This window comes from Barbus barbus (genome assembly GCF_936440315.1).
Source record: "Barbus barbus genome assembly, chromosome: 12".
Taxonomy (NCBI): domain Eukaryota; kingdom Metazoa; phylum Chordata; class Actinopteri; order Cypriniformes; family Cyprinidae; genus Barbus; species Barbus barbus.
In genome coordinates this window covers 17,848,924-17,872,903 of record NC_136740.1, presented here as the reverse complement: position 1 = coordinate 17,872,903, position 23,980 = coordinate 17,848,924, and the positions used below count along the sequence as shown (strand labels likewise).

The 23,980-nt window shown below is 36.5% G+C and overlaps 1 protein-coding gene across 4 annotated transcripts; it reads right to left on the bottom strand.

The window, feature by feature from the left end:
* Nucleotides 1-31: 31 nt before the first annotated feature.
* LOC306877684 (tyrosine-protein phosphatase non-receptor type 3-like) lies at nucleotides 32-23,444 on the bottom strand. Of its 4 annotated transcripts, none has more exons than XM_079429591.1 (26): nucleotides 23,112-23,444; nucleotides 17,500-17,669; nucleotides 15,155-15,262; nucleotides 14,984-15,026; nucleotides 14,064-14,142; nucleotides 13,786-13,830; nucleotides 12,891-12,943; nucleotides 12,576-12,693; nucleotides 12,412-12,499; nucleotides 12,194-12,282; nucleotides 11,806-11,869; nucleotides 11,509-11,639; nucleotides 11,252-11,377; nucleotides 10,123-10,236; nucleotides 9,931-10,021; nucleotides 8,668-8,745; nucleotides 8,507-8,563; nucleotides 8,269-8,425; nucleotides 7,974-8,137; nucleotides 7,781-7,871; nucleotides 6,231-6,295; nucleotides 5,967-6,107; nucleotides 5,435-5,563; nucleotides 1,621-1,766; nucleotides 1,410-1,545; nucleotides 32-864 (listed from the first exon to the last, which is right to left on the bottom strand). In XM_079429591.1, the coding sequence occupies exons 2-26, from the start codon at nucleotides 17,641-17,643 to the stop codon at nucleotides 784-786; spliced, it is 2,538 nt and encodes an 845-aa protein (XP_079285717.1). In that variant the 5' UTR covers nucleotides 17,644-17,669; nucleotides 23,112-23,444; the 3' UTR covers nucleotides 32-783. The 4 variants fall into 4 exon arrangements, with proteins under 4 accessions (XP_079285717.1, XP_079285715.1, XP_079285718.1 ...); XM_079429589.1 differs by having other exon boundaries at nucleotides 8,668-8,748; nucleotides 23,112-23,419; XM_079429592.1 differs by lacking the exon at nucleotides 23,112-23,444 and adding an exon at nucleotides 22,816-23,025.
* Between the last annotated feature and the right edge of the window lie 536 nt (nucleotides 23,445-23,980).

Sequence of the window (23,980 nt, the reverse complement as noted above, 5' to 3'; positions counted from 1 at the left end):
ATCATCATGAATAAGTGAAGAGGCACAACGTGATTAGAATTACACATTTTATTTATTTATTTATTAACAGAGGTGAATTTAATTATTCTAGTAGTGGTTTGGTTGGTCAGTCTCAAAGAAGCCTACAGGTCACAAAAAAAATAAAATATAAAATATATATTTAAAGAATGCAGTTTATATTTTGTTTGTTTTATTGTTATTGTAACATGAAAAACAAAAAGATTTATTTAAAACATTTATTTAAAGTAGGCTATTTATTCATCATGGCAGCATTTGTTTTAAAGCCTTTAATGAAAATGGATCGATTTTTAGTAAATAACATTACTGTCATTCATAAAAAGACAATATCAAAGGGATTAATGTAGCAATGAGAATTGGGGAGTAAAATGTGCTTAATTGTTATTAAAATAATGTATTACAAAAAAGAGAGAAACTTTTAAATATTCTAAAAGTAGATTTTTAGATCTACTTTTACGTTTTTATTTTATGCACAATATGAGTTATATAGTTTTCCTCTTAATTTTAGGGTGAAATGTGGCCTGAACATTTCATGACAGATTTTGTGCCCTATAAGCTTATATGTGTCAAAGTGCTTTATGTTCTTCCTTGATTCGCACAGCTGTCAGGAGAGCCACAGTAAGAGAAGAGACTGTCCATCCATCTTTATCCAGACACATCTTCTACTCCCTTCCCATTTTTCATCTGTCTTTATTGACAGTCGGATCACAGCTTCTTCCTTCACTTGTGTGTTTCAAACAGTCCCCTCCCATCTCTTTCTTCTTATCAACTGTTAGGTGTTGAGCTCTTTTTCATTCCCTCTCTGTACACCCTCAGAATGGCCTCACACACAAAGGTGAACTGGCACTGAAAAACAAACATGCACAGAGCACAAGTAATGCCGGCATATCCAATAAAATCAATCTAAGATATTAAAACATTTGATCCAGTGGACGAATCTTTAAAAGCCATTTTAGCCATACATAGTGTGATGCTACATTCAAACCACCATTACTGATCTCCTTTGACCCTTTCCCATAGTTCTAAATGGATTTATATGCCTTTTTTTCCCGGTTTCTACTGCATAGACAGACAAGTTTTGTTAAATGTCCATCTTTCCAACCCTTTTAATGAGTATGTGACTCCTTTGAGCTGTGTGTAAAGGGTCACTGCTGTTGTATTTGTTCTGAAGATATGTTCTAACTGAATACGTAATTGAAGGTAAAGTATGTACCTATTTTCTGCATCACATCAAAAGTGTTTTTTTTTTTTTTTTTTTTTTTGTCAGAAAACAATTCTGAACAGAATTGCATCGGCTCAACCAATCTGTATGAGTTTGAGGCAAAACTATTTTGGTAGTGCCAAATGACATGTCTTTAACTTGTGTGTATTGTCTATGAGTGTGTTTGTACCGATGTCTGAACCAGCATGGCCCTCTGTTCTCTCATCAAGGTAATGATCTCTAGGGGATACACTGGCTTTTCCTTCTCCATCAGTGTCATGGCTGTCTCCATGATGATCAACACACCCGTCCGCCCGATGCCAGCACTGCAGAAAAACATTCTCTTGGTAAAATGAGCACCTGATAACATCCATGTGTCTGTGTGCTGGAAGTCCTCTCACCTGCAGTGGACCATAAGAGGTACAGACTCCTTTCTCATACTTCTCATTGACTGGACAAAATCCAGCAAGTCTGAGGAATCTTCTGGTACCCCATGATCTGGCCAGGCGGCATACTGCAAATGAGTGATCGAACGCTGCTGTCCTAACTGTAAAAAAAAAGAAGAAGGTGAGGCTGAGTACGAGAGAATGCTTGAATGAGTATGTATAAAAGCAAACAAGTCTAAACATGCCTGTGTTTTGCCTTATGCAGAAGGATATTTATATCAAATATTCTTAGAACGAAAGTATGTTTTATTGCCTATTTATCTTTAGTTTTTATATAATCATTGTAACTTCAATTACTGGCATATGAGCACAAAAAGTTTGTATGCGCATGCTTTTCGGTTGGAATACGCATAAGAACATTTTCACATCAGTTGCTGCCTTTGTAGATTTATAAATCTTTTGATCTAACATGAAATTCATAGAATTTAGGATTAAATCAGATGGTACTTGGTTTTTATAAACGAGACCCCAGGTTCCTATCATTCTTTAAAGCATTTTCAACTCCATATTGCCTAAATACAATGATATTTCAAATTCTATCAGTTCTATCATGATCTTATAAGTGGGTGCAAGAAGAAGTAGTGATCTTTAGGTGAGTCTGAAGGCCAAAGTGAAAAAAATAATTCATTTATTGTGACAAATCGGGCAGAAAGGAATAATTGGTTTGCAAGCTGTGGTACAAGCACTCACACACTGGCATTTTTCCTGTACCCCCCCCCCCCCCCAATCATCCTTTTCCTCTCTCCTTTTCTTTATTTTTCAACTGAGACTCACACACACACCCTATATAGACGACGAACATGTGATGTAACCTCCGTCTGCTGTCCGTGCTGAGATTAACTCCCACCAACAGAGACAACAGATGGGTCTCCTTTCTCCAGCAATGATAGATTGTTTGAGAGTGTGTGAACATGTACTGTATGTAGATGTACATGTATGCGCACGGTCCCACAGCGGTACATGACCTGTTTGCCATGTTTACCATCGCACACAAATGTTCCCACACGTTGATGCTCTCTCACACACTAGAATCTTTCCCATTAACATGCCTAAAGCCAAAATTCTGTTTTAAATGAAACATTAAACTCCATCATAATGCGACTGACAGAGCATGAGTAATTACAAACATTTACATAAGAAACAGAATTTTGCCAAAAATAAGGCTAGAATCATAAACTTAGGGACCAAATTGGCTCTTGAGCATCTTGGTTACGCATACAGCAGTGCATAATTTCATAAAACCTTTTTTTATTTTTTTAGATTAAAAAGCCCCCATGAAACCACGGTTTCTCTCATGTGATGTATCTCCTGTTGAAACAGGAAGTTTGGGAAGGGCTTTTACCACTATGACTTAATTTAGAATATCTTATTACTTTTACTATTTTTTTTGATAAAGATAAAGAAATAGCAAAATAGTAAGAATAGTATAATATTGCAAATTCAAATGTTCTTACTATTTACTTGTATACTATATTCATACCATTTCGTTTTTACTTGTATACTCCTATTTCTGCCATATCTAATATAAGAATAGTTAGTATTAGAATAGTTTATCTATTTACTCATATAATGGTATATACCATTATGATTTACTCTGACTTGTCTGCTCTTACTAGTTCTGCCATGTATAGAGAAGCAAAGTTAGCATATATTCTTACTATTTCCTCATATAGCTACTTATACAGTATTTTAGTATATACTCTATTTATTCTTACTCATTTACTATTTTTGTTTTTTCCTAGTTCTGCAATATATAGTCTAAAGGGCTGGAATACAATACACAACTTTTAAAGTCCTCGTGAACCGGAAGTTGCTGGCAACTTTATTGCAGTGTAGTGACGTACTTCCAACTGAAACGGAATATTGAATAGAGGGCAGGGTTTTATTTTTGCACTCCTCCTCTGGCACTCATAGCAACCTAACGGTTGGATGGGCATGGTAACAGATATTCTGCCCAAGCCATCAAACTGAAGTCATCAGAGAAGGAATACCATTCCAGAGCGGAAGTAAATGTTCAGATTTTGATTAAAATTACCATGACAATTTTTTTTTTTTTTTTTGGTGGATTAACTTGCATGGATTAATTGTTCACCTCAAGACTAGCAATGTGTGCTACTGGTAACAAAATAAGTCAATTTTGATTTCATTCTTTATATCTGAACAGATTTTAAAACAGTGGGCATCATAAACTTGCCGATTTTGTAATAGACACAGAGGAAAAACTGGCCATCATACACTAAACGACTGAGGATCACACACACTACCAGGATTTTTTTTTTAAGATTCATTTTTGGCCTTTTATGCCTTTTTACTTAGGTAGGACAGCATAGGTCGACAGGAAGCAAAGTAGGTGAGATCAGAATAGGTCCACGAGCCAGGACTCGAACCCGGGACACCCGAAGTGCAGCAGCGCTACATGTTGGGGCACTGCCCAACGAGGCCATCGCAACCAACACACACTACCAGGGCTTAAAGTTGTTCCTATCACAACAAACTCACCAAGAAACATGCGCCTTGTTGCTAAGAGATGAATGACACATGAAATAAAAATATGTGTTCTAAAATCTGTTGAAAATATCAAACATGTTCGATAGCCTATCCTCGAACTGGATGGAATTGACCCGTTGCAAAAACCTACCCTCCTTAATTACTGTTGCTATCTCTGACAAGCCATGCCTCTCTCACACTACACATCATGTTCTCACGCAGTGAAAAATACATCATGGAGTAAAAAAAAATACATATTCTCCTGTCTGCATGAGTTTGTCCGAACTGATTGCACTGTATTTTATATATAATAATTTCCTATTTTTAACTGTTTTAAATTAATTTTAAAAGTTGTTTAAATTCCTTGTTTAATTTGTGTTTTAATATTTTGAATGATTATTTTATTTCCTTTTAAAGCTCTTTGAATTGCCATTGTGTATGAAAAGTGCTATATAAATAAACTTGCAATATACAATATGGCGGATTTGGCATTATGACTGGTCAGATCGCCTGTCAATCAAGCTTTTTGCAAAGGGTCAATTACAGTCCAGAGTCTGTGACAATCACACACTGCACGATTTTCTACGAAATCTGTCAACTCAAATCTGCAGACTGGCTCTGATTTTTCTACTTTTCCAGACTGTAAATCGGGGCAAAAATCATGTAGTGTATTCCAGCCCAAAGAAGTAAAAGTAAAAGTGGTATTCCAGTATGTTGTCCCGAATTCATCCATAGTTTGTGACTAGCATACTGACACACTGCACATTCTCCCTTATAAAGATATAGTATAAAAATAACAATATGCTAGTGTGCTATTCTGAATTCAATTCAGCTATAGTTAACTTTATAGCTAACTACTCAAAGTATTTCTGCCATATATGATATAAGAATAGTTAAAGTTACATGCTAGTAATACTCCGAATTATGCCCTGGTTTGTCCAGCAAACTACTGTTTTTCCCTTACAAAGATATGAGGAATCTTCTCATTCTACAGAGCATGTGTTTGGACAAAAATCTGTCTAGTGCAGGATGAGTCATCAAAATTTTTACTCCCTTTCCCAGAGTAGTTTGACTGTAATGTTTAAAAGTGCATTTTGTCAACCCAGGAGTACACCAAGCCACAAACTCACATTTAAATTGCTACTGTATACCTGTATATATAAATGTATATATATTCTATGAGTATTATATGCTACTTTATATAAGTGATTACATTAGCTTTTGTTTGTTTCTACTGCACCTCACAGAGGTGGTGTCCATTTAATAGTATGTCCGGTGTTACCTGAGTATTTGTGAGTGTTAGTTCTCGAGTAACGTATGCCAGGTTACACTCCTCTGAGTGACAGCACACCTGAAGATACCCATAATCCCTCACTTCAGGGGGATGCGGCCAGTATTGGTGGCACTTGGTCTGTGGAAATTTAAGAGAGATTACTGAGCATAGAAAAAAAAAAAAATACACATACACACACAATTGTGCTCACTCTCTCCCTCGCTCGCTCACACACAGAGTTTATTAAATCATCCCTTTGGAAAAGAATGCAGAGCGCTTGGTTACCAAGCAACAGACAAGCCGAGCCGAAGAATACGGTACTCACAATAAGCTGTCCTTGGGGGACTGGAGGTGTGTGATGGGTATCGTCTGATTAGGTGTGTGTGTGTGTGTGTGCGCGCGCGCTTGTTAATAAGAGTTTTTCTGGCGTAAAAGTAGCTTCCTGTCTCGAGTATGTGTGTATAATGTTCATGTTTATTAATATTGCAGCACACTGTGTAGTTTCTAACTGTTTTCATTTCATGTGTATGTGTTGAAGTACCCGTCCTCTCTCAGTCAGTGTGGTGAGCATGACGATGACACTGACATTCTGCTCCCACACGCTCCTCCAGAAGTGTGTACAGGTGTGCGGCAGTGGACCCTGAGCTGCTATGTACCGCAAAACACAACCTGCTGGCTCAGTCTGACAGACACACACACACATTTCTGAGTCATCAGTGTCATCTAGAGCCATAAATTAAAACCATTCACAACTAGAAAAATCAAATACTGAATAGAAACGAGGCAGACAGGTAGTCATCCATACCTTCACGTGACTGGCGTTGATGTAATCATCCCCCTCTTCCTGCAGCACCACTCTGGTGATGTCATCTGGAAGAGAAGTATGAACAAGCTGAGAATGAGGAAGAGAGATTTACGGATTATGTGAAAACACTTCCTCCGACTAGTTTTAGAGAGCATTACGCCTCATTCCCCGATCGAAAGCTTATGCACAAATGAATAAAATTATATGTTTGACCTTAACCTGTAATCTACTCCAGTATGGCAGCTTAGTTCAATCTCATCATGGTCATCCAGCAACCACTCTCTTCTTGTAAAATACAACCCCCCTGAAAATTCGTTTTGAATTTTCAAATGTTCTATTGAACTTTCTAATGAGCTTTTTTGAAGTTTTAATTGTTCTTTGAGCTCTCAACCCAACAAAACACAGTTCTGGATGCTGATTGGTCAATACCCAAACAGTGTAACAGCAATACACACAATATCGTCACAGCAAATGGCAAAGCATATGTTCACCTAGCTTATATTTATGCTTTATCTGAAGTGATTTGCATTACATTCTCACTTTATCAAGCATTCCCAAGGAATCAAACCTATGACCTTGCTGTTGCTAGTGCTGCAGTACCCTACTATCACTTGACAGCACTGTCTACTAGCCTCAGTATACAAGTCAGGTACTATATTTTCTAGCAGAAGAATGTTACTTAATAAAATAGTTAGAATTTTTAATGTGTGACTTTAAAATAACTAGGGGTGGTTTTTGACTAGTGTTTTCAAACGATTAATCGCATCCAAAATAAAAGTTGTTTATTTATTTATATATATATATATATATATATATATATATATATATATATATATATATATATATATATATATATATATATATATATATATATATATATATATATATATATATATGTGTGTACTGTGTATATTTATTATTTATATGAATACACACTTATGCATGTATATATTTAAGAAAATTTTATATTTGTATATATAAAATAAATATATACACATGTAAATACATGTAAATATTTTCTAAATATATACTGCATGAGTGTGTATTTATATATACATACGAAATACACAGTACACACACATATATTATGTTAACAAAGACTTTTATTTTGGATGCGATTAATCATTTGACTGCACTAGTTTTGACCTATCCAATGACCTATTCCAATTCAGTTTCATTTTAATATATAACTTTAAAATATAAACTTTTAAATGGTGACTGTTCTAAAAACTGTTCTTTTATGATCACTACAGCAAACTGTCAAGACACGTTTAGGAACATTAAAACATTTATTGTCTGCATTTAATGATAAAACTGACTGACTGTAATTTTTCAGCACAAAATCAATCTTGTAATTTAAGAAATAATATCGATTTGTCAATATTAAGATTGAATACAATCAAAAAATTTATATCTTCCCAGCCTTAATAGTAACCATTTTCAAGCAATAACACCATAAGTGTGCTATATTGTGAATATAGACATTATAGGCCACAATTATTAAATTTAGCATGTGATAAATTTTTTATCAGGAAAGCAATAAAACTTACATGGTAATACATCTTTGTACCGATTCTTGTCCATATTCTCAGACTGTTTTGCACAACACATTGACATGCCTTCTTTCTTCCTGTACAACTTCTGTAAGTAGCAAAACACACATATACATGCACGGATGACAATTATCAGCAATGCACACACATGCCAACTGAGACATGCTGCAAAATATTCACATGCCCCAACCTCAAAGTGCAGAAGCAATGTGCCGGTGACCAATCCCCTCTCCAGACGGGTCATGGACTCTTCTAGCGTCTCTCCAGATGGCTGAGTGGACAGTGGGGATATTTCACCCGGAAGTGTGAGACCCTCACCTAACTGTATTGTGGGTTCGACTCGCAAAGAGACACCTGTGACACCAAAGAGACACAAATGCTGTTTGTGGTTTCTGGACGCACAAGACACTTCAATGATCAAATTAAACCAATTAATTCCCCTCAAATTACATTTGCACACATGCACATCAACAAAAAAATCGTACCTTTGCGACGCACAAGCAATGCAAGTTCCTTGCTGTGTGACTCCCGGCTTGCTTTGATGAACATGACTACCTGCTGATGTGTGTGTTCTGAAATGTCCCGCCCATTTATCAACAGCACCTGATCGCCCTCCATCAGTGGAGGCACACAGCGACTGGCCTGCAACAGTCCATATTTGTACAAATGCAAAAACCAAGAACTCATTCATATTCAAAAGCAGAAAGGATTTTTATGGCTTACCGGAGATGCAGGGTTAACATGAGAGATGGCCAGGGGCATCTTCTGATCCACGCCTCCCTGAATATTAGCCAACAATATTCTGATACATGGTCTCCCACAAAAAACTCGATCTGAATGCAATTTAAACAATGATGATAAATACATATTGTGAACCGACTCACTTTAACATTGAAGCCAAACTTCCCATCTTGGTCTGGGCTGATCCTCACAAGTAGCAGATCCCCATCAGCTGTCACACTCTGCTTACATATAACCACAAAAATAGACCCTTTGAAGCAGGTAGGACAGGAAGAGGATCAGAAAATGGAAGACTCTGAAGTCTAGCTATAAAATACTGACATATCATATATGTAGACATTTCTTACAACAACAAATAATAAAAAAAAACACAACTGAGTGTGTCAAACGTGACCACAGAATATTGTTGTTCTTTTGTGAGTAGACGGTTTCATTCTCAGCTGTTTTGCACACTGATAGCAATAGCTTCTATTTAATAAAAATGTCATTGTGTTGTTCAATGACAGCAGCAGAGTTGCATGAACTCCACAAGTTTGTGTTCTCCAGCATGATTTGAGAATGATCCAGAGCAACTTGTGCTTCAATGGTGAAAATGTGACCTAGAATTAGCACATCATTGTAAAGTTTCATAATTGAAGCTTCTGAAATCCTAAAAACTTGTAGTCTCAGACTTTTGGACCCCACTGTAGTTTTAAAGTTTTTTCATGCCCTAATCTCGTGAGGCGGGAGACAGGTTTTCAGTGACTCATCAGCATGACTGTAGTATCAGCGTACTGCTTGGATTTGTCAGAATGGCAAACACTGGATATTATTTCTGACAGCTGATTGCCCTGACGCTGGACTCGGACCTTTGGTTTAGGTTCTGTGCCTTTTGTTGCATATAGTGTTCGCTGTTTAGCAACGTTTTAATTGCTTTTCTGAAACCCAATCAAGCCGTTTTCCTGACCACATCACAAATGATAATAGATTTAAATCTGTTCCAGGATGAATCTACCGACACCTGTCAAGAACATGTCTGAGATATTTAGTTTGAATTCAAAAATGAAGCCCATTTTAGGACCATAAATTATATTTAAATTACAAATGTATTTATTTTTGCACCATAATTAATGTTTTATGGCAATTTTTCAACTTCTCTATGACCTTCCCTACAACTCCTGGAAAGAATAACAACACTTTGCTGAATTTCCACATAATCTAATATAGTTTTTAACTGCCCCATCCATCAATCACAACCATCCACACTCTGCACTGAAATGAGCCACAGGGAACTTCATTCCAACCACTCATTTTGACGCAATGCTCCTTTGGAAAGGTATGCAAAGACGCTTTAAAGTTAAGAAACTGTTGTGAAATGCATTTCCCTTGATCTTGCATCATCGGCTATCATGTACAATAACACTCACCTTATCCCAGATGTGCAAATCATCCTCTTCGGTGATGATATCATCACTATGAGACCAACTACCACTCGTCCGCCCCTCCTCCTGAGGTTTCCTTCAGTGCAATCAGTTTTAATAAGTTACTTTGTGTGTGCTGTTGAATATATATGTAAGGCAGTAAGACTGTGTGCATTTGCATATGTAGAGTAAATTTGCCTGTAGGTATAGAACACATCTTCACTCTCAGTCACATAGCTCATTTCATTGGTCAGGTTGTCCACAGATGATGGGCGTGGCTTACGGAAGTCATGACGTAAACGAGGACTCCGCCTAAAATGAAAGATATATTCACACTATTATAAACACTTTTCCTTATATTAACCTTATAAGACTAAGACATTGTTTAATAAAACATATATGTAAAATGTATGCGTGATATATATATACAAGGGGAAGTCGTGGCCTAATGATTAGCGAGTCGGACTCGTAACCCAAAGTTTGCGAGTTCGAGTCTCAGGCCAGCAGGGATTGTAGCTGGGGGGAGTGAATGTACAGCGCTCTCTCCACCCTCAATACCACGACTGAGGTGCCCTTGAGCAAGGCACCGAACCCCCAACCTCTACCCGGGTGCCGCAGCATAAATGGCTGCCCACTGCTCCGGACCGGGTGTGTGTTCACTGCTGTAAGTGTGCACTTTGGATGGGTTAAATGCAGAGCACGAATTCCGAGTATGGGTCACCATACTTGGCCTTATGTCACGTCACTTTCACAAAAAATGTATATATACACTACCAATCAAAAGATTTTTAATGTTTCAGAAGTCCCTTATATGCTCACCAAAGCTGCATTTATGTAATTAAAAAAAGCAAGAAGTTATACTGAGAAATATTATACCAATTTAAAAGTAACTCTCCTCTTTTTTTTGTAATTAATTTCTGTGATGGCAAAGCTGAATTTTCAGCATCATTACTCCAGTTTTCAGTGCCTTCAGAAATCATTCTAATGTGCTGATTTGGTACTCAAGAAATATTAAATCATATTTCATATAAACAGTTATGCTACTTATTATTTTGATAATGTTATCCTTTTTTCAGGACTCTTTAATGAATAGAACGTTCAAAAGAACATAATTTAAAAAAATTCTCTTAACATTATAAACTTCTTTTGTTCCATTTAAAGAATCCCTGCTAAATAAAAATATTTTTTTAAGTATTTTTTAAAATCTTGACCCCAAACTTTTGAATGGTAATACAAATACATTTCATTGCATGTTAAAATACATTAAATAGCTCTAATCCATTACTGTAAAGATTAAATATTTTAGAGTGTATTTTAGCACTGTTACCAGTTGGGTGTGTTGGGTGGTGACCGTGAGGGTAGACTCTTTGTCTCTAGTTGTTCCACTGAGTTGGACCTCACCGCAGGGTTCAATATTTTCTCACCAATCAGCTTTCGGTACAGTGGGATAGAGCTTTAGCAAAAATACATGCAATTAAATTCACACACTCAAATGGTGGAGGCAGCAATGAACTCTGATTAACTCCAGCAATAAAGAACAGAGTAATATTTTTGAATGGCTCCGTCGTGACTCTGCCTGTGTACCTAAGTTTTGAAGCCGAGTGAGAGGGTTTCCTGTTGTAGAATGTATGGTGGTCCACGCAGGATTTCCATAGATTTTTACAGGCACGTGAACTTGGCATGGAGAGAGACACCACGTGGTGACGTAGCTCACCCTGTCCCACACATATAAATGAGGAAAAAACAACACAAAGAACACAACACAAGTCTTACACAAAGATATTGATTTTTCAGTATTCAACATCTTTGAGGCATTAAGAATCTGGCTTTAATATGGTAATTATTTTGAAGGACGAGCATGATTAATCATGCATATCTTACATGTTTCCGGCGTAGGTGGACAAAGAACCGTTTTCTTTTGAATGAAATTTTGATGATGTTAATCCTGAAAAAAAATCAGCCATTCAAAAAGCAGCCTCCTCGTCAAAACACCAGCATCAAAATAAGAGACACTGTTTCCAGGGCTCTTAATTAAACTAATAACAGTAATTATACTTTTCTACAGTGTTTATATCTCATCCATTGTAATGATAATCACAGCTGTGACAAACAGAGCCGTAGCACTGTCAAACGTCATTCATAACAGCTGTAAACATCAATGTAACATGCTTAAAAAGTGTTTTACAAAGAACATACATCAAGCATTTATGCAATTACAAATAAAGAGAGCAAAAACATTCAAGAAAGAATCTGATTGGCCAAAACTTACCAGGGGAAAAAACTGGAGCAAATTAAATGGCAAAACAAAGCCACGCCCCCTGATGTAATGCCCACCCAGAGGGCGGGGTTGTTAACATCCTATAAACAGTGATTTTAAAATATAATTAAATAAATTATCATCATAATCCACTTTAAAACAATATTAACAGTTATTTCTTACCATTTTGGAAGAAGTTGGAAGAGGATTTTCAACTTAAATCATTGTACCTGAGCATGATGTAGCTCCACTCCATACAGGTCTAATGTTCTCGCTGTATTCAAATAGCACAGCTCAGCTTCACTCTGACACAAACCTCTGAAACACATTCAGACATGTACAATTAATAAATGTGTGTGTTTGTGTGTATGAATGAATGTATATGCTGACATACTTGTGCTGTGGATGCAGCGACTCTACTTTCAAAAGGAACTCTTGGTCTTGGTCAGGAAGAAAATGGGTCTGACTGAGGTATCCGGCAGGAGTTTCAGGGACATAGTCTCCAAGCTCAGCTGTCAATCAAACAGCAGTATTAAAACGCTACGTTTGAGACACAGTGATTGTATGTGCTTTGTTCAGTTATCTTCAAGTTTGACTGTGCTATTTTCTGGAGAAGACTCATGCCCTCTACAAGGACTGCAATATCAATAATGTTTCTATGGCAGGGCGGCCAATCACAATGTGAGGTGGTGTAATTTCCACAACTTACACTGAACAGCGTAAGAAGCCAGTACCACGGCTGAGCTTAAAGGACACTTTAATCTGCAATAAAAACACATCATGATATTTTGGGATACATCATACAGGGTTGTGACATAAGTTTATTTTTTATTAGTATTTGTCAATATTAATTACTTGGCATTTAATTGTCAGGGTGCAAATATCCAAAGTGTATAATTCTTATACACAATAGTATGTTTATCAGACCACACACAACCTCACAACCCAAGAGTTATAACTCCCTGAGCTTTCATCTCTAACCAGAATCACCAGTTTTTCAAGGACTGCATAACCAGCATCCTGCATGTATTATAATGATGTGGGTTGCTGGTATTTTTGATCATTAAATTCATAAAAACAATACAAAAACATTATAAAATAAATACTATACAATGCCTCTAAAGTACATTGGTTATATTTTATAATTTCAACAGTATACCTTTTTCAAAATACATTAATAGTTATCCTTCTTTCATATTGTAAATTATGTTATGATTCCTAAATTCAGTTGTAGCATAAAAGAAATACTGGTTTTACTTATAAATGGTATACATTTCTAATAGCTTTTATTTATCGGTTATTAGCCTAGCATTAAAACAGTTATTGTGTCATCTGCATCAATTAGACTTTGATATACTTTGACTTTGATACTTTCTCAGAGTAACTGCTGCTAAAATTCACCTTTACCATCACAGGAATAAATGAACATTTAAAATAGAAAGCTGTTATTTTAAATTGTCAAAATATTTCACAATATTCCTGTTTTTACTGCATCGTTATTGAATAATTGCAGCCTTGGTGAGCATAAGATTCATCTTTAAAAAAAAAATAAAAAGCTTACCAACCCAAAACTTCTGAATGGTAGCAAAACAACAAATATTTACCTCCCCTCACAAATGTCCTTTTTAATTTGCAAGAAATAAAAATGCCTGTAAAACAAAATAAGGATCAAAAACCTCTCACTCAATTCATATAAATAGTGTGTGTGTTGGTGTACACACACATACATATATATATATATATATATATATATATATGTGTGTATGTATGTGTAATGTATGTATGTGTGTATATATATATATATATATATATATATATATATATATATATATATATATATATATATATATATATATATATAAAAATATAAAATTAGATGCACCTGGTCTGCTCATGCTGGAGGGAGTTTGGGTCAGAGATGAAGAACTGCACTCTAAATATGAAAAAGAATGGAGCGGAACCTGAGGGAATAACAGTGGGAGAGAGAGCACAGGACACAATCAGGGGAAAAGGACCTCAAAAAAAAAAAAATTGCAAGCAACAGATATTTATTCAGGAGTTACATTGAATGAATATCTGTTACAGGAGTTACAGAGTTACATTGAAGCTCAGTATCATAGTATTTCTAGAAAAAAAATGAAGGAAACTGTGGTTTTGGCAATTCCCCAGAAATCTAAAGCAATTTATTAAACCATAATTTAAAGTCAAAAAAGCAGGTGGGCACTGAAGCGTGAGCTGCAATCACCGTCCGTGCCTTATTGCATGCACATCACATCTGATGACTCAAGTAAGTTGATTAATTAAATCTGCCACCTCCAATTCTCATGAGAAAACAAACATGTGTTTCCTGATGCGCTTTTAAAGGAAACAAAATTCTTTGTGCTCCTATGACATAACTCATATTACACGCTCATCAAACATGTGCACTCTATGCCCGCATGAAATCTGATTCCACAGAACTTCTGCAGAAAGCCCTGCAGGTTTACACAGAATTCAAACATCATTCTACATATCCATTCTTTGTTTATGTTTGTGTATAAAAATATTTGTTATAGCTGACCAATATTAAAATGCTCTATTATTTTGTCGAAATACATAAATATAACTGATTAAAAAAATGAATCATCTTAAATGCTGCAACTTTAAATGAACATTAAATGATGGCAAAGGGAATCGAAATGTAAAAAGTTGGGGGAAAGGGCATGCAAAATTAAATATCCAATCTGATTTTCCACCACAAATGTAAAACAAATATATTGACTCCAGGTGGGCCTGTGTCTGTGTGTGTAGTTTTTCTCTCACCCTTCAGCTGTTTCTTAAAGGGCTTGTTAGGGTCCAGCCACTTCTGAAATGACAGATTGAATCAGTTCAACCACTGAAACCATCATGTTTCTTAAGACAGGGCATTATCTTTTGCTATTTCTGGGTCATAGCAATAAACACTTGCTCTTTTGCAGCCACACATTCATTTACCGGAGAGCTGGATGTGTCCTCGCTGATCTGCAGGCTGAAGTACTGCTTTTCCACTATGTTGAGGTGTTCGCAAGCCAAGTCGAACAGCAGATGACCAGCATCATGTTTCTGCAAGGCAATAACACATGCAGTCCCATTAGGAACTGTACCAGTTTACCAAACCTAGATTTATAAAGTGACCATATTATTCAGGGGTTAACACAGTAACAAAACATAAAAAAAACCATATCAATTGTGAATATTATCACAACTGTGTCCTATTTTAATATAATTTAAAATGTAATTTATTCCTGTGATGGCAAAGCTGAATTTTCAGCAGTCATTCCACCACTGTTCAGTGTCACATGATCTTTCAGAAATCTTCTAATATGATAATCAAGAAACAATTTATCTTTGATGAAAATGGTTGTGCTGCTTAATATTTTTGTGAAAACAGTGATACATTGTATTCAGGATTAAAAAGAACAAGTTATTTGAAATAGATTAGTTTTGATATATTGTAATGGTCCCTTTATGGTCACTTTTGGTCAATTTAATGCTATCTTTGCTGAATAAAATAATTAATTTCTTTAAAAATAAATGATAACATTTAACTACACTCACCTAAAGGATTATTAGGAACACCATACTAATACTGTGTTTGACCCCCTTTCGCCTTCAGAACTGCCTTAATTCTACGTGGCATTGATTCAACAAGGTGCTGAAAGCATTCTTTACAAATGTTGGCCCATATTGATAGGATAGCATCTTGCAGTTGATGGAGATTTGTGGGATGCACATCCAGGGCACGAAGCTCCCGTTCCACCACATCCCAAAGATGCTCTATTGGGTTGAGATCTGGTGACTGTGGGGGCCATTTTAGTACAGTGAACTCATTGTCATGTTCAAGAAACCAATTTGAAATGATTCGAGCTTTGTGACATGGTGCATTATCCTGCTGGAAGTAGCCATCAGAGGATGGGTACATGGTGGTCATAAAGGGATGGACATGGTCAGAAACAATGCTCAGGTAGGCCGTGGCATTTAAACGATGCCCAATTGGCACTAAGGGGCCTAAAGTGTGCCAAGAAAACATCCCCCACACCATTACACCACCACCACCAGCCTGCACAGTGGTAACAAGGCATGATGGATCCATGTTCTCATTCTGTTTACGCCAAATTCTGACTCTACCATCTGAATGTCTCAACAGAAATCGAGACTCATCAGACCAGGCAACATTTTTCCAGTCTTCAACCGTCCAATTTTGGTGAGCTCGTGCAAATTGTAGCCTCTTTTTCCTATTTGTAGTGGAGATGAGTGGTACCCGGTGGGGTCTTCTGCTGTTGTAGCCCATCCGCCTCAAGGTTGTGCGTGTTGTGGCTTCACAAATGCTTTGCTGCATACCTCGGTTGTAACGAGTGGTTATTTCAGTCAAAGTTGCTCTTCTATCAGCTTGAATCAGTCGGCCCATTCTCCTCTGACCTCTAGCATCAACAAGGCATTTTCGCCCACAGGACTGCCGCATACTGGATGTTTTTCCCTTTTCACACCATTCTTTGTAAACCCTAGAAATGGTTGTGCGTGAAAATCCCAGTAACTGAGCAGATTGTGAAATACTCAGACCGGCCCGTCTGGCACCAACAACCATGCCACGCTCAAAATTGCTTAAATCACCTTTCTTTACCATTCTGACATTCAGTTTGGAGTTCAGGAGATTGTCTTGACCAGGACCACACCCCTAAATGCATTGAAGCAACTGCCATGTGATTGGTTGATTAGATAATTGCATTAATGAGAAATTGAACAGGTGTTCCTAATAATCCTTTAGGTGAGTGTATATTCATAATTAAGTTTAAATAATTAAATTAAATTGAGCATTCAAAAACTAATTTTGAACTAATTTATGGAATTTAATTAGCAGAGAGGTAAACTCTTCTATTATCCAGTCAATGTTATCAGTTAACATGAATCAACATTTTAATACCCATTTAATTTTAACTCATTATACCTTTGTCAAGCAGAGCCCTCAGGCCCACTGCCCTCATTTCTATCATCTAGCATAAGACCCTATTTCCTGTTGACTTCATGACTGTTTCTGCCTGACAAAAGTGCCTGGGTGCACATGAGGGAGGGAGGGTGGGTGGGTGGCTGTCCTTCAGAATATGAAGCCAAAGTTATTATAGCAGTGCAATATGGAACATGAGAAGAGAAGCACCAGTGTAATATCCATCTCCACCTTCGGACTGCCAATAAAGGCAAGCTCATGAACACATGCACATTACTTCTCTCTCTCTCTAGGGCTTTAACAGTCATATTCGCTCATCCTACAATCCAAAGACATCTGCATACACTCTTATACTCACACTGACAGTAAAATTTTGGCTTGTGCCATCAGGGAAGAGCACTACACAGAGTAGGCCGGAGCGTGGCATGTGTGTATGTTTGAACAGATCGGCACGTCCAAGAGCAGTGATCTTGTTTCCAAGCACGCACCATGGGGATGTCATCGCCAAACCCTGTCACATATGCACACCTGCCAAAACAAGGAGTCAAAATGGTTAAAGGCAAGCACTTGTTCCAAACGTGAAGGTGACGATGATGAAGCTTATGACTACCTGTAATAAAATAACGTGACACATGTGCAGAACTTCTGTACATGCCATTCCAATGTTATGAAACAAATTTATGCAGTACATTCTCTTACTGTGTGCAACAGACATTTAAAAAAACATGTTGTGAAATGCATCCGATGACGAGACCTTAGAAAATCCCTTGTAACTGTAATTATACATCCTGTGCAGAGAACGTTACACCCCAAATGATGGATGGATGACAAGCTCACCGAAATTAATGTAAAAAAAACAAAACATATCACATATATAGTGATTTTAGAAACAGTCAGCCTGTTTTTAAGATCACACTGATTGTGGGAAGCACTTTAACTTTTCATAACATCAAAATGGTGCTGCATGCTATGAGGTCATCAACATGCAGAATCAAAACCGTCAGTTTCTAAGCATTTGGGTTTCATTAACTCTCTTACTCATCCATTTCTCTACTTCATAGACACTTACACACTTACTCAGTCACACTCTCTAGGTCTAAACATGTTCTTGCATTGTTTTTCACACTCTTCTTTTCTCCTCCCAGCACAGTCCAGGAATGTGGACTATTTTACTACCCAAAGAGACAAGAAAGAGCGAGAAAGAGTTTCACTATTAAGGCTGATTCAAAAGACACACTTTTTCCTACGTTCTCCTTCAAACCACACTAAAAGTGTGAAATATACTGAAAATGTCATTCCTTATTTTCCTAAACTGTCAAAGAGTGATCAAATACAGATGTTACGGGGGAGTTCGTTCATGCATCTGTCACAGCCAAATTTATATTGAAAGCAGAAAGCAGCTTTGATCTTCAAGCACACTCGGTACAACAGTGACTTAATGTTCATTAATGTTCTGTGGAAAGTGTATTTTATTTTGTATGTTGCATATTTTATGTTATTCTGTCTACATACTCTATATACTTCGGAGACCAATCTGTGTTTTCATTTGTAAAAACAATACATAAAGTAAGTAATGTTTTTAATACTATACTAAAAACGCAGTTATCAGTTTGGTTTGGTCGACATTTATAATTTTTATAATTGGCTGTATGCTCAAAAAAATAAGGTTTCTTCACAAAGCCAAGTTAAGTCTGATCATAGCAGCATAAAAGCCTAAATTATGCCTGCTCTGACCTACCTTCACATTTTTCTGTGTAAATGCACCTCTTAAATGACACTTCAGAAGCGCTTCTGTGCCACCTTTGCTGTGTAAATTTGGCACATGTCCCCATTTAAGGCGTCTTGACATTGCCAAGTTAGGGCTGCTCTGTTCCTGCTCAATATTCAGCATAAAGACATAATGCTGCACAACAGCCAGAACAAATGATACCTGCGCTAACCCACCTAAACCCTAATATCAAAGTATACAGTTGTAATTGCTGTGTAAATGCATTTATGCCACCCCTGAGCAGAATTAAACAGTCTGTGTAAAAACACTTGTCACTTCAGCAGCACATCTGTACCACAGTCTGGCCCTGTGTCCCAATGTGCATACTATCCATCTGCCCTAAATAGTATTGAAAATTACTAATATCACATAGAATTTAGGATGGATAGTATGCTCATTGGGACGCAGGCAAAGTGTAAATTTGGCATTAGAAAATGAAAAATGAGCAGTGTTGGGGAAAGTTACTTTTAAAAGTAATGCATTACAATATTGCATTACTCCCTAAAAAAGTAACTAATTACAATATTTGCATATACCCTCAGTATAGCCACTTGTTTTGTTGCTTCGCAAGTCCGTAATCTACTGTAGCTTCCCCTATAATGGTGTCCCATACAGTTGTGTGAAACTCGTGATTCTTTTTTTTTTTTTGCATAACAGGAACAGTAATACAACATATCACCTTGTATTCAACTATTATCACTTACATTCATAATAGCATCAAAGGAACAAAAAAATAATAATTTAAAATACAGGGGATAACTTACAAAACATTTCTATAGGAAAAGGATTCAGTAATTCTTTATATCCTTTTTACTTTTTTATTTCTTAGATCTTTTAAATCTTCAATGCAATGCTTTAGTTCAATTTTAAATCATGTAATGTTAGGTTTATTGTTAGACCATTTTTGTTTGTGTATACGGTATTTCCCATACATGAGTATTAAATTAATAAATAAATTTTGCTCCAAATTCAAATTCTTGTACAACAAAAATATATCTTTACCAGAGAATCGAATCTTTAATTTTATACATTTAAATATCAGATATTCAATATTAATCCAAAACATTTGTGTAAATATACAATCATAAAATAAGTGTTTTATGGATTCTTCCTCTAAGTTACAAAAGATACATGTGGTCTCCATGTCTCTAAAAATGTTTGCAACTACTTGTTCCACTGGGTAAATCAAATGAATAACTTTATATTTAACTTCTTTAACTTTATTGGCGAGACAGTATTTACTGGGTAGTTTCTAAACCTCTTTTTTGCATTTCGGCAATAATGTGGTGCTACATAATTTTTTAATATACAAGTTATTACATTTATTATCAATCATTTTCACACCATTAATACTTAACTGATTAGTATATAAGGGGATAGACTCTAAAGATATATTGCTGGACAAAAGTTGAATAAGGCCACTAGGAATGGCATCAAATACTACTGCAAACTCTTTAGCAGGGATTTTATAATAATTAAGGAATTCACAGTAATTAAAAAGATTTCCATTATTCTTGAATAACTGTCTCACCATAATTATACCGTGATTATACCAGTTTCTATAAAATAAAGACTTATTTTTAAACGTAATATATTTGTTGCTCCATATCACTGATTTATGTGGAGAAAAGTTATGCTTAAAGATGAGCATCCATAATAAACAAACCTGTTTATGAAAAGAAGAAAGCTTTATCGGAACCTTGTTAATATCAAAGTTACACCTTAAAAAAAATTCTAAATTCTAATCCTTTAAATTTCAGGTAGTTCTTAATCCACTTGTTCTTAAACACTAAGACCACCATCTTCAATTGGATTGCACAAAACTGAAACTCGTGATTCTTTGTTGTAATTGGTGCTTGAAAGAACTCCCTCCACTCAATGCCGCTTTTGTTTTTCACCTACGAGCAGGGAGAGCCTACTGGCCATCGGGAGCACCGGACATTCCCGGTGGATCAGTAGAGTAGTGAGCCATCATCCATTCAGATGAGACACAGAATTATTGTTATAGTCGTGTGATATATGAGAACATTAAAGGTTCTGTAGTGATGCTGGCTGAAAACAGCCACGACAATGTAAACTGCATGAAGAGGTAAACTGGAAAACACCAATACATAGGCTTGTCAATTCAACACCATAGTAATTTACCATGGTTTTACTTCTTGTGACCACCATCTTACTAATACTAATTAGAAGCATGAACTTCTCTCTTTAGATGTTTAGTTCTAATTAATTTTAATAGAAGTAAAATGTTGATTCAGTAAGAGCACGATTAAAGATGAATATCAGTGTCTTATATAAATTAGGTGTGCATTATTTACAAATATTAAAGTTCTTAAAGGGATAGTTCGCCCAAAAATAAAAATGATCATTTACTCAACATCATGTCATTCCAAACCTGTATGAATTTCTTTCTACTGTGGAACATAAAAAAAGAAAATAATTTGAGAAATTCAAGACATTTTGTACATACAGTAGGGTAAGCAAAATGGTTTGGTAACATTCTATAAAATGTCTTCTTTTGTATTCCACAGAAGAAAGTAAGTCATACAGGTTTGGAAACACATGAGGGTGAGGAAAGGATGACAGAATTGATTAGAAGTAGGCCTAAATTGTCTGCATTCTAGCTCAAAATAATTGCCAAGTGCATTTTCTATCTGACAAAAATGCATTTGCTTTGAATTCAGTAATATCCATCATTATTGGTTTCTGTCCTGTTTTATTTATTAATCTATTTACTCCAATTGAAAGCCCTATAACCCAAAAAAACATTCATGGGGGAACTCGTGGGCCGGATATATCCAGGGCTAAATTTTAACCCCAGTCCTCCCCTGCCTACACGCAAAATCCCCTTGCAGGAATTCCCTTCCTAGATAATACAATCAGTGTATAAATGCATAAAATAAAACATTAAATTCAAATGTTTCTGTGAAGCACTTTTCACAATGTTATAATAAAAAAAAAAACATGTTGAAATTATACAGAACTATATACATGATATACATGAAATTATATAGATCTGTAATAATGCGGTCGACAGATGGGCTGGAACAACCAGGAAGTCATGCTGTAGACTACTTGAAAAATAATCTATCTACCAATTTTAGACTGTATTGATATTACTAAGTCAATATATAAATCACTAATAAACCAACAACAACAATAAATATATATATATATATATATATATATATATATATTGGTGGTGGTGGGACGGGGGGACTACACCACTGTATATACTGTATACAGTATGTTGATGTTTTGGCAGTACTGTATGCAAAACATTCATGTCAATAAAATACTTTGTAATTTGAGAGAAATAGTGATAGAGGGGCAGTAAATTTGATACAGACATAAATCTGTTGTCCTATGAAAATACCATGTTATTTGATACTAACATTATGACAATTCATGTTAAGAGCCTGCAGTTATTTCAAATTAACATTAAATCGCTCTTATGTTCAGCCTTTACCTTACAGATCCTGATCGCTCTCTGGGACTCTTCTGCAGTGAAGTTGTGTCTCTGAGACTAGGGAACTTATAGTGACTTAACACAGACGTTTAGCAGGTTTTGTCTCACTTTCTGACTAAATAAAACACACTTCAGAAGTCTAAAGTATATATGTTTACTTTCACTCACACGTTTGGCAACGGTTTGGCGAGCATTAAAAGTTAATGTTTACCAGTAGCTCGCTACTCGCTCGAGCTCACTTTTGAGAGACGCGATATTTAGGAGGTAGGAAGTGTAATTACTTCAGACCATACTTAAAAACAAAGGCCTTTCCGACTCTAAATACGGCATTTTAAAGTTTCTGAAACAAAATAGCAAGACTGGACATTTGAACACGAGAAACAAGCAGCTCAAAGTTTCTGTGTGAGACACGGGCTTTTCTGGGTGTGCCGTCTTACGTTTCTGACTGAAATCCATTGAAGTCCACGCTGATCTGCTCGGTCCCCGGTTCTGTCAGATCTCAGACCCGGACAGCCCTGCACCAACATTTGGGCTCGAATAAACGTTTCGGATTAAACAGAACAACCAGTTTCGGAGCTTATCGCGATATTTCCCAAGAAGAACCATTCAAGAGTGAACAGATGTGTTGTTTTTAAAGCCAAATATACGTCATTCCGCATTTTCCTTCTCCAGCCCACAAATATGGGGTCCACACGGAACATTCCCACAGCATAGAAATGCGTCAGAAAGTTACCTGCTTGAGGTGCTGTCAACTTCACTGCGATGCTAGAGGTGCTTATAGTTCCCGTGATGAGAGAAAACTTTCCATGTTAAGGCGATCATGGTTGCAGGTGTCGGTAAACTTCCGGATTATGTTTTTTTTTTATTTCTCTGGTTTCCTTCGGGAGGGCAATCACGGCGTCACTGCGCTCAACACAAGTTCAAGATTTATCGCGAACATGTAGCAAATGTAGTGTTATTATGTTTCCCTTCTTACTGATAGTGTGTTTACAACACGTTTCACAAATTTCATGATGTGCATGTAATTGTCAACCCACGTATGGACATTTCCGAGTTTACACGAGCCTTGATTTCTGGGCGTGTGTCGTGCTATGCGTGAACTCTCAGGAATTCAACCGGGTGCGAGCAGTCTCAGGTGCGTGTGCCCGCCGGTTTAGGGCGCTGGCTCCCCTGAGTCAATACAGCACACGCGAGTCCAGGAAAACTGCATGCAAACTGGTCCCCCAGCCCAGGTAGGCTGGTTTTAAATGGTTTTTAGGCGCCCTTCAGCTTGTCAGGGTGGGAGAGCAGCTGGCCACCCAGCTAAACACCAGGCTGGGAGACCTGCTAGACCAGTTTAAAACTGTTCAGAATACAGTCAAATGACCCTCCGGCTTGTTATGTTGGTATATAGCCAAATGACTCCAAATGTGACCCTGCCTGGACCACAAAACCAATCATAAGTATGGGTCAAAATTATGATTTTTTTTAATGCCAAAAATCATTAGGATATTAAGCAAAGATCATGTTCCATGAAGATATTTTGTAAATGTCATACCATAAATATATCAAAACTTACTTTCTGATTAGTAATATGCATCGCTAAGAACTTTATTTGGACAA

Excerpts from the sequence above, each read along its gene's own strand:
- LOC306877684 (XM_079429589.1), bottom strand. The coding sequence starts at position 17,643 with ATGACATCCCCATGGTGCGTGCTTGGAAACAAGATCACTGCTCTTGGA. Across the intron at positions 6,296-7,780 it reads GTACAAAGATGTATTACCAT|ATGACATCACCAGAGTGGTG; the intron begins GTAAGTTTTATT and ends CTTCTCTTCCAG. Across the intron at positions 1,546-1,620 it reads CCTCTTATGGTCCACTGCAG|TGCTGGCATCGGGCGGACGG; the intron begins GTGAGAGGACTT and ends GTTTTTCTGCAG.